General features: G+C 41.5%; 1 protein-coding gene across 1 annotated transcript in view; it reads left to right on the plus strand.

The window, feature by feature from the left end:
• lurap1 (leucine rich adaptor protein 1) overlaps positions 1–3794 on the plus strand; it is a gene marked incomplete at both ends in the record, with an annotated part of 7062 nt that extends 3268 nt beyond the window's left edge. Inside the window, one exon of the mRNA XM_079740031.1 lies at positions 2901–3794. Coding sequence (XP_079596157.1) covers positions 2901–3794 — 894 coding nt within the window. The remainder of the gene's footprint in view (positions 1–2900) is intronic.
• Between the last annotated feature and the right edge of the window lie 8553 nt (positions 3795–12347).

Below are 12347 nucleotides of genomic sequence, written 5' to 3' on the forward strand. Positions count from 1 at the left end.
ATATTTTTTGGAATGCAGGTAGTGGAATGCAATTTCCCTGGTGGGATTACCTAGAAATTATGTTTGTTATGCTAATAAATAAGAATACACACACACACACACACGTAGATAAGCACACACCCATACAAGGGAAAATAAACGTGGTGTTAAATTAAATGAGAGCGCCAATACAGGGTGCAAATATAAAATACAACTTTTAATGAAATGTGGTGAACAGGCATGTGTGCAGCAGTTTACAGGATTGTGACAGGATATTGTTTGCTGTAGGAGCAGATTTCATGTCCAGATTTGTATAATAAATTATCCAAAATAGATTCAAACATGAATGATTTACCATTCCAAGCCAAACACACAAAATCCAAAGTAGATTAGGCAAATAGAAAACTCCCACTAGTAAACAATGTGCAGACGATCTGAGAGGAAGTTTTTGCATGAAATTAGCAAAAAAATATATATTTTACTCTATTCATGTTGATATCATGCAGACAAAAACCCACACCCACACACACACACACAAACCCACACAGAAATACACGCCCACACCGACCGACACACACACACACACACACACACACACACACACACACACACACACACACACACACACACACACACACACACACCAAAATTTGGAACCTGGGCTTCGCAGAATCCAATGAATTATCAAAGGCAAACGCCTGATCCGGGAAATTGGAACCAGTTTGCTAATAGATTGTTAGCACTATTAGCAAAGAAGGAATAAAAAACGTATTAAGGTTGCATGCATTTTTTTTTATTTAGGTAATAACTTGTCTTACTTGTTCTTATTAAAAAAAAATGCAATTTAATGTTTCGCTCAATGGAAAAAAACTGCCAAACGTTTTAAATGGGTTTTAAAACTTTGAAACAGCCAGGCATAGATAGAGTATGTAACTAAGTTATACACTTTCCCCCCATTTGAAATCGCGTGTGTTAATTGAAACAAACAAAAATAAAACAAACTTTATTGAAATATTATGAGAAAATCCTTTGCCGGTATTAAAAGAAGCCTGTTTGGCCTACTTACATGTTGTAAAACACAGGCAAACAACATAATAGTATAAACCATATTGTAAACATTGAACAGCAGCTTAAACGGTGTACATTTCAAGGTACAGATCTCTCATACACACACACACAGACACACCACACACAAACACACACACACACACACACACAAACACACACACACACACACAGCTGACTCTGCTAGGGAGGCATATTTACTGCCATCCTCATTAACGACTCTGCTCCCGCCAGTCGTAACCTCAAAACCTCAGGTCTGATCCCCTCCCTTAACCGTCCATTACTCTGCTGCCTGTGGGACAGCCTTTTATAGCACTATGCCCCTACTCCTACAGAGCCTTGTGTCAAGTATTATAAGAGCATTTAAGTTATAACTATTTTTACCTGGCCGTTCACTATTTGGACTCTGATGAATGGATGGAAGAAAACATAGAGGAGATGAACGGATTATTGGTGAATGGATGGAGACATGGATGGGTGGGGGGTTGTTATGTTTTGATAGACAAATGGGAAAATGCAGCTGGGAAACCCTGGATCGCATTAGGAAGCTTTAGCCTGTCACTCTCAGTCTTTCCTGAAGGTTCAGCGAGAGGCCAGGCACCGCCTACTCATGCAGATGATTCTGTGGAAATTATTTGTTTTCCAAGACTGCCTTGGTCTTATGCTTCCTAGGACACTCATCCTGTAGTAAATCCTCTGTGTAACTATAGAAGACCTGTTATGAACCATTGCTCCCACTGTGACAACAACACTATGTTTAAGTGGACTACTTGACATCCAACAATCAATGGATTGTTCTCCACAGTTTAATTGACAAGGGCAGAAGACTGATGGGCCTCCCGGTTGCAGGAAATACAAAATGTAGGCAATGATGTGGAAAGGTCAGAGACTTAAGCCCTTAGGGGCTAAGCAGTTAAACAGAAAAATGCTGTGATGGGTTTCTATAAATGCGTTATGTGGATGTGTAGAGTAGTGCTATGACATTCATAGGTTATAGCCAAGGTAGGTATTAAAAAATGAAATACTGTTAAGATAAAATAAAATGTAGACCAGTCTACGTTTGCACAATGCTAGTTCTGAGCTGCAGAATTACATGGAGGATTAGTTGGCATAGTTTGGGGCATCTGTTCCCTTGGGTGGTCTGGCCTCTCCCTTGGGTAGAGGCCAGACCATGCTGACTCTGCAGTGAAGGATGGGTGGGGTAGGGTGTTGGGATAGGACTGTATGATGTAGCAGAATGATTATTGTGTAGTAGGGACGGATACTACCTGAATGGATGCATGACCTGAATGACAGCTCGATCAGTCCTTGCCCTACTCACTTCTCCTCAGACCTCCTCATGTTTTTTGAGGAGGAGTGATCCATGACCAACATTTTCACCCTCATTCCTGCCTTTGCTTTTGTAAGCTGAGTGGAGCAGTAGATTGGCAGGCCCGGCCACTCCCTGGATCATTGTCCTCCACTTAATTTTACCAAATTATTCAATATTTCAGCAGAATTCCGTTCCTTTCTATAATCTTTTCCAGTCTTTTTGCTCGCCTTTATATTATTATTAGAGGTCATTTTTTCACCATGACTGCAATACTAGTGACATGCTACATATTAATGCCATTATGAGCTACGGCTAAGCAGCTGAAACTGAAATATATAAGCATCTTCCTTTGACTTGACTCTTTGACTTGACTTGACAATAAAGCAATTATATATTTCCTGCAATTCTTTAAAAGTTACTACAAGGTGCACAGTTAGAGTACACATAGCAAGATAACATTTGGAAATGGTAACGATATGCGATAGCACGAGGTAGCCCCCTCGTGGTCCCGATAGCTCACCCATCTTGTCTCTTTGCTCCCCAGGCTTTCCTGCGCTCGCTGGACGTGAAGATCCTGCAGCAGCTGCTGGCACTCCACGAGGGCATGGAGGCGGTGCGCTGGCTGGCTGAGGAGCGCAGCATACTCAACAGCCGCTGCAGCAGCCTAACCAGCAGCCAGTACAGCCTGGGTGAGGGTCCCGACACCTCCTGGCGTGGCTCCTGGAGCAGCCTCCACGACCCCAATGACAAGCTTGACAACATCTCCATCGGCAGCTACCTAGACACGCTTGCCGACGACATGGACGAGTATGGACCCACGAGTTCAGAGTCCGTCCTCTGCTCCCCCACCGCAGCTCGGCCCCCAGGGCCCGATGTGGCCCCTGCTGGAGGTCGGACTGGCAGGCTGGCCCCCGGCGCTTTGGAAGGGGCCGGCGGTTGCGCAGGCACCAGCGCCGGGACGGGTCCTTTGACCGCCAATGTGCCTAACGGACGTCCGGCGGGCGCTGGGGCGGGAAGCGTGGCGGAGGCGACTGCTATGGCCACTGCCGAAGCTAAGATGGGTGGGACCAGATCAATAGCCACTGGGAAGAAGGCAGCTGCTGCTGGTCAAGCTAAAGAAGGCCCTAAAGGAGAGGCTGCTATCTGGACAAAGACCAAAGAGCTGGGTAAGAAAGACCCAGTCGGCAAGGACAATGGTCAGGCTAGGCCCGTTAAGAACAAGGGGACCTTGGAAGAATCGGCCGAGAAAACTAGTGGTTCCGATCCAATCCAGCCATGTCTCAGCGACAAACTGGGAAAGAGACACAGCCCCAAATTCAAAACCTACACAAACGGGAAGAAGGACCTGGACACCTGCAAGACGAATGGGAAGATGCACCTGGAGTACGACGCGCACTGGCGCTGGGTACAGTCCCAAGACGATGTCACGTTCTTGTGAGATCTACAAAGCCAATACATGAATGTGAATCCACCCCTCCTGGGAACTGTCAAAGACCACAAAAGCCCAAACTTACAATCAAACTCTCCTCTACTAAACTCTGTTTCAAATAACAATAATAATACTATTTGCAACGCAGGTCGAGAAGAGAGAAGTAAAGAGGAGGAATTGGAGCAGAAAAAGTACTAAAGAAATTATCATTATTATCATATTTTCTTGTACATATGCAAATACATTATCATGAAATAAGATATAATGTCAGGCTGGAGGGACATGAAGAGAGCCCCCAATCTGGCCACCCAGGTGGGCCATCACACACTAAATAATGATGAGAATCCTGTGTTCTCTGGTCTGATCTCAGGGTTGGTTTCCTATCGCCACTCCCTGGGTGTGATGTCAGTTGATGGGATGGTGCCTTGGTGGAATAATAAGACGACGGTTTTTAGTTTGCCCGTATAAGATAGTTCAAGCACAGTGAGATGATGTGTGTCCTCACAACACCTGGGATTTAAAAACTAACAACAATTTCCCCTTTATTCAGGATAATGACTAAGTGTCAATGAATAAGTGTCATCTCTATTAAAGTTATGCAATCAGTAGAAGACAGCGTGTGGTTAGACATGTTTTCAAACTTCACATGGATCAAAAGAATTGTATAGATATTGGCATGTAATCAATTGGAACATAAATTGTGTATTTTATATTTTACTCTTATATGACAGCGACATCAATCAACAATATTGGTATCAAAACGTATTATAATCAAATTTGTGGTCCACTGCATCTGTGGCTGTTTATCAATATCGATACATAACTAAAATTGTAAAATAATATAAAAGTAAAAGAGTACTTGATGATTTGGGAAAAACCGAAGCATAGGTCTACTGTATTAAATACTCTTTGGTTCCAAAGAGTATTTAATACTCTTCGGTTCCAAAACATCAAGGGCTCATTGGTTAAGAATGGATGACCCTAGTGTTTCCTCCTAAAGAAAGGCAAACACAGAACAACCATGACAACCGATCAAGTGTCTCTCCTTTGCAATGTACACACTGTCTGTCGCCGTTCTCCTTTTGTGAAGCTAATGCCGTCAGTGCTTAACTGACTAAACGCGATATTGTATATTCAGTGAACGCAATACAGCTACTCTGTGCATCAGGTACTAATCGTGAATGGCTGTAGAGCTTATCAATCTTCAATATGGCTCAATGTTGTGTTTTACGGTTATAATGACCCATCTTAGCTACATTTGGAAAGTAGATGTTGTGCCTGGTTGATGTCAACCTAAACTGCATATGCCTGTATTCTCCTTCCTCTTCTAACTGCACTGCTGTTATTATCTTTTAGATTTTAGGAGTGCTCTTTTCTACTTTTAGTTTACCCAATGGATTTTGCATGACTCTGTTCCCAAAGATTTATTTATAAGAAAATATTTCAAACCATTACAATCACCATCATTAATGGGCGGGAAATTATTAATATTGTTGGACACCTCTGGCATACATGAGTCTCAATTGGAAACTCAGTTATTTTAAGGCAAAAGGGCCAAGACAACTGACAGATTGAACATTATTGTAGTGGTGAAAAGTATGTGCACGTGTCTATATATATATATATAGATATAAACATATATATCTATATATATATATGTGTGTGTGTGTGTGTGTGTGTGTGTGTGTGTGTGTGTGTGTGTGTGTGTGTGTGTGTGTGTGTGTGTGATTGTATGTGTGTCTGTGTAATAGGTCAGGGTGCAAATGTGAAGCTCTTTCAACTCACCTATCAGTGCAATGCTGAATTTATCAACATACCGTTTTAAAAATAGCCTAAATTATTTGATGAGGGGCGAAAGAGAAAGAACATTATGCAATCAGTGATTTGTTTTTCTGAATAATACTGAATCAAGTAGAACAGGACCGAACAGCACGTTTATAAAAAGTGATTCTCAAGTCATGAGAATATAAGCAGCAACATGAGAATCTCATCTTATGTCGCTCTCATGGTTTTTATCTGGAGGGGAGTGGGGTCTCAAATCCTCCTCACCTCTCCACTGTCCAATAGCACATGGCTGTGGAAAAACCCAAAGCCATGGCCAACACACACACACACACACACACACAAACACACACACACACATGCACACACACACACGCGCGCGCACACACCCACACACACACACTTATGTGTTGACTGGTGTGAGACGAAACAGTGACTGCAGGCTAGACTCCAGGGACACAAGGACATTTCTAGTATATTCCAGACGCGTGTGTCTAAGATGGTGCGTGTCTCAACGCGACAGACGTGAAGTCATTTTTAGTTCTAGTCGCTTTTTCCTTTCCATTTTCTGAGTAACCATTCATGTTGAATGGTTGCTCACCACAAACTGCTTCACTAGTTTGTGGTTTTCGTTCCACATTATTCACACCATATGGAGAAAGAAAACCACAGAGGAGTCCAAATAGCTGTGATTCGCATTAGTGGACGTTGGAGTAATAGATCTTGAGATGTTGGCTGGCCACATGAGTGGACGTTGGAGTAACATATCTTGAGATGTTGGCTCGCCACATTAGTGGATGTTGAAGTAATGCTGGGAAGGCGTGGGTCAGTTTGTCTGGGGCTTTGGTTTTTTAGCTTGGAAACAGCCCTGTCCAGGGTTTCGTCTGAAGCTGGAGCAAAAACATGTTTTCATGACCTCAAACATGTCAACATATTTATAAGAAATGATTTTGTCACTGTCTGTGTTGGAGCTACAGTATTTGTGCACAACAGCTTGTTTTGATTTGCTTTATGCATGCAATATAGTCAAAACAATGTGTTCACCGTTTCAATCTCCACTAGCCTTGTGTGAAGGGTTTCTGTTTAATACGTTTATTTGGGTTAGGGTTAGGGAATTTAACCCAGTTTGATTTCAGAGATAAAGTTATAGGAATTGCATAATAGCATGTTATAACTATTTTCACCATGCTTAAACTCAATATGCAAAGACTCACTCGTTTATGTTGCCGTGGATAAGGGTGTCGTCTGACTCTAAATTACTCAATGTAAAGATTTATATCTAGATTTAATGCCAGGGCTTGACATGTTTGCCCTAACCCCAGGTGCCCTGCTATTCTGGCTACAAGACAAAGCATGATTACATAGGAGAGATTGTATCAACGGTGTTGCCATGCCAATGACAGAACAGTGGCCCTACAGCAACCATGGATTATTGTCTGTTCTAACTGCAATAAGGAATAGCCTGATGTTTTTTTTTTGGTTACTTTGTCTTGAAAGGACCATATTGTTTCAATAGTCATATTGGTCCTATCATCAGCTGTTGCATAACACAGATGTTTTATTTAAGGTGAAGACAGCTAACTGCTACTCATTCATTAGCTTTCCTTCACCTCCGACTCCATCAGTAGGGTCAATACCATGAAGTGCACGGCGCTGCAGCTTTGGATCCAATGCGTATCGTATTTTCCACTCTCACTCTCTGCATTTGCTGAAAAGCTCTTTAGCATTGGGGTGTTGATGCCTCTGCCTTGTGGTGACCATTGTGGTGCACCGCTACAGGGTTATGTCTGATTAACTGCAAGAGGCTTGCTAATTGCATTTCCAGAGTTGGAGCAGAGCAGCACAGCAGGCAAACATAGAGAACCACACCAGGGTTGTTGTGTGTTGTCCATGTGTTGTTACACTCAACTCGCACACATGCACATGCATCAGCATCCAGAGTGTCCATGTTGAGGCAAATTAGGCATCAAGTACTGCTTTCCCTGGCACAACCATTAATGTTATTCTCCTGTGTATGTCACTGTATGTGTATGTATGTGTATGTGTGAGGTGTGTGTGTGTGTGTGTGTTTTGTCCCAATCTGTGTATGAGCCTCCACAAGGCTATACAATATATCTGGGAGAAAGGCCATAGAGGCTGACTGCAGTGTAATGGATATTTTTGCACATCCACGTATTGCTCGTACGAGTAAACGTGAGTACAAAAGGGGCTTTCTTTTGGAATGCAACTTGTTCAAGAAACTGTTATTATTCTTTGTAAACCCGAGATGTCTCTTAAAAACAGTATAAATAATATGAACGTTTATGTTAGGAAGTATATTGAGGGGTATGCAAATATGTAAATGCTTCTCCAGCGATTAAAGATATTTTAAATGTTTTACATGTCTTTGTTTTCTTCAATATCCTGACCAAGAATGAGTTCAACAGAAATACTCGGCTCAAAGACTAACATAAAAAAACTGGGAAACTCTTTCCCATTTCCACAGGCCTGGCTGGCCTCCGCCTCCTTGGGCCATTTTGCGGATGCACATTTTGCATAAAATATTTTCTGCTAAATAAATCTAAATAGGATACTCAAACCAGGCATCCATTTCTCTCTCTCTCTCTCTCTCTCTCTCTCTCTCTCTCTCTCTCTCTCTCGCAACTGTGTATCTCTGCCCAGACATCCCCAAACAGCAAGGCATTGTGTTCCACTCTAATCAATAAGCTAAGCAGTTGTGGCTTCCTCACATCCATTAGTAAAGCAGTGCATCCTGTCACTCAACTAATGCACTCTATGTTAGCATGGGGAAAACAGGCAATCAAATCAGGTGTGTTGATGGTGTGTGTGTGTTTGATGAAATATAAACACAAAGAATGGACGTTTTTTTTCAATGATTAAATGAATTCAATCATTCATGTTTTTTCATCAATGTACTCTTGATTGATTAGATATTTGCAGCTTCTTGACTTGCGATCAAACAATGTAATGAAATATACAGTGATACACACTGAACAAAAAAAGGATGTTTACTGTCATTTTGATGCTTTTGCAGTTTTTTGTGACCCAATTGGATTAAGGTCACCCTAATGAAGCATTAAAGCTTTTATTCTACAGCTAAAGACGGTAAATCAACAGCTAAATCCAGCTAAAATTGTGTTGGTTTTTCTAGGCAATTGATAAATGCACCTTGAGTGTGCACGGTAATCACCATGCAATTCAGACTCAACCATACTACTTTTTTATATTCTCTATACCACTGAAAGCAATGGGCTTTTGGTGTGGTGGACAGACACTTAATCCTGTAATAGACTGCTGATTAATCACACCTGTGGGTTGGAACAGAATCTGAGATGGATTTGGGAAAAAAGTAGATTTTTGTTTCAAGTAGGCGTTTCATTGTGTCCCTAATTTAATTGTTTTACTAAATAGAAAGGGTGGGAAGTGGGGTGGTATATTATCCAGGTAGAAACAATGAAGTGACATAATTAAGAACCAATAGGATTTATAAAGAACCATGAAGAACCATGAATGAAATGTCCACAAACGTCACAGCCATTGATTTATGCGTTCCACTGTCTGAGAGAAACTGGTCTCCTCTGGTAAAGCATGGCTACTCTAATTGCGAAGGCTGAGCATCTTGTGGATTGTGTGGACGCCTGTCTCAGCAACAATCCTCTTTACAGCAACACCGCAAGAAGCCATCCCCCTACTGTTATTTTGGTGTTTAACAAGATCGAAAAGGGCTAAATAATCACCCACTGCCTGGTCAGGTTTTGGATGTAAAATAATATCTAATGTCAAGTAACGCATAAAAAAGCCTTTTCCTCACCTTGCCTTGCATGAGCTCTACTCTACGTTAATACTTTGAGTTGAGTGTACATCTATCAACGCCTGCACTAGACCCTAAATGAGTGTTGGGGAATGTCAAAAGGCAGTAAAAGATGCAGTGAAACAGTGGGAAGGAAGAGAGAGTACTGCTGTAGTAGGCAACCCCAGGGATTAAAGGGGGCGGGTGTGGTCAGTGATAGAGATCTGGATAAAAACGCCTGAATGGAGTATAATTACCTTAAATAAGCAGCATATGGAGATCTGCTTACCCTGCGCTGTGGTAAACGATGTAGCAAACAGCAGTCCACAACATGCATCATACACTTTTTAATTGTTCTATTGTGGGTGTCAGATGAATAAAATTACGAAATGCAGTATTCAAAGTATGAATCATCTTGTTTTTAGTTATGGAGTTGAAAGAAAAGGAAATGCTATTTTCTAAATCAGTTTAATTAAGAAAAATAAAAAAAATAAATGAATGAGAATACTTTTCCAGAACAGCTTCAGATGCACATTAAATTTTTCTAATCTCTGTTCACAGCAATGGCTCCAAGTTCCTGTTATTTCCTGCATTCCATCAATCAGCCATTCCTGCCATGGAACAACGCCATATTTCCCAGCCACCAGCCTCTCGACACTACTAATTCCCAAAAGTGGCCTTTTAAAGAGTAACCAAACACAAAAACTCAAACCGCAGCCACAGAGACATCTCCAGTGAAATACATGTACTGCCAGTTGCTCTGGCTGACTTTGTGAATATGTTTCATTTGATGTCTGTTAGTTGACTAAATAAGTATCTAACATCTCACTTAACTCTACTTGTGTTTGGTACTGTGTTCAGCAGGGCCGCTTCTCAGTTTTACAGTGTTTCATCAGTGATAACAACCATTTAAACCGTTCTCAATGAGTTGTGCTCCTGCTGAGCCAGAATAAGGTGTAGGCTTAAAACCGCAGGCCCCAGTACAGAGCTGGGGCCTGTAAGTGACCATCTGGACGGCCTCGGCCACTCCTTCCCGCCACCACAGGACACAGTGAACACAGTCACAACAGCAGCTAAATTCAAGAAATACAAATAGATAGGAAAGTATTATTTAATATTGTAAAGTAATACTGATAAAGATATTATAGTATATGTGTCTATAAAAAAAGGTTGTGTCTATTTTTTGAAAATTGTACTAGGTCAAACACACCCACGTAGGGGGGACCGGGTATGGTTGCAACACATTTTTCTTCAGCACCTAAAACTATATTTTCCTCTAAAGCTACAGTTCTGGACCTTTTAGGCAAAGTACCCACATTTGTCAACTACAAGTGGCAACCATTAAAATCTCCTCAACTATATCACGGAATTTGTGACAAATACAATGTATACCTTTGTTACAACCTACCAAACTACCGGGGTAGGTTGTAACAACTACTGGGGTAGATTGTAACAGGTAGACAAAATGCAAAAAACAATGGGACTCCATTTGATATGCCGATTTAATGATAAGTATGAACAACATGGTTTGAAAATCGATTCACCAAACAAAATATTCTTAAACTGTATTGTAAATGAAGACAGATGCATCCTGTGTGTGAATGTGTGCGTGTGTGTGTGTCTGTGTGTGTGTGCATGTGTGTTACATTGGCAAAGGCAGGCTGGATGCCACACACATCTATATGCCTATACATGAAAAATGGTAGGCTACATTCAGTTACTGTATGTATACAGAAAAAATAGAATCTTATAACATACAATCCATTCTTCACATAGAGAGTAAAGATCATATTAATGTTATGAACAAAATATAAAAAGCATAACGTTTATACTTTGTGTGTGTTTGTGTCTCTTGAGAGAGAGAGAGCTGAACAGTTGTTGTTTTTTGAGAACAGGGCAACATCTTCAATATCTTCTCTGGTAACAACTTTGAATGTATGGGGATGGTGGTAACACTTTCAAAACATGCGTTACAACTAAGGGTGTAACGGTACACAAAAGTCACGGTTCGGTTACGGTACGGTTCATAAGTTAAGTGGAAAATTTAAAAAAAACTGCTTGTTTGTCAACAACGGAGAATGACCGTAGATCAGCAGCAATGAAAACACCAATAAACTTGGTTATGGCATTTGCATTTCTGAATTCCCAGACAGGGTTTGTTGAAATAGTGTCGTGAGCTGGGTTTGCACAGCTCGTTTTTTTTTCCACAGCAACAGTGATAGTAACACCTGGATGGTGCCTTTTCAAATGCGTATGCTAGGGATGTGCATTTCTGGCAAAAAATACTATTCGATATTCGCTGAGAAGTATTGGCATAATATTCGAAAATCGGTCTATCAAGAACCCCCCACTCACGCACGCACGCACCTCGGATACACGCACACACATTGACACAGGGAGAGGCTTTTATGATTTGTATGAAATCAATCGGTTCATTTCAACAACTTTGCCATCAACATTCAACATCAAAATTATTTCAACGTGGGCTTAGGCAGATAGACCTACATGCGCCGAAAACGGATCGCTATTTATTTATTTATTTTACTGAACACAGCCTGCATGACGGTGAACTAGACACGTCAAAAAAATAACTTCACATGGTGTGTCTTTTTACAATTTATTTGTTACCAGCATTCGTAGTGTTGATCAGCAGAGAAATAGTCCGCCAAAGACATTGACGTCGCTAAGCAACCGAGGACGCTATTCACCACCGGAAGTTGTGAAGGCCCATGTAAGTCAACGGAGCGTTCAACAGCATTGAGAAGAGCCGTGTAATAATAGATAATGATAGTCACATTCGTTATTCGATATTCTACGTGACTCCGACTATTCGACGATCGTTGCCCACCCCTAGCGTGTGCATGTTAAAGTGCTGTACGTAGACACGGAGAGCCCTCTCCGTAGCCGGAGAGCATCCAATATTTTTAAACTATCCGTCGACGCCATGGACCTATTGGTCGACGCAACGGAGACGGCAAGGGCTGTGATTG

This window comes from Pollachius pollachius (assembly GCF_949987615.1).
Source record: "Pollachius pollachius genome assembly, chromosome: 7".
In the NCBI taxonomy this organism is placed as follows: domain Eukaryota; kingdom Metazoa; phylum Chordata; class Actinopteri; order Gadiformes; family Gadidae; genus Pollachius; species Pollachius pollachius.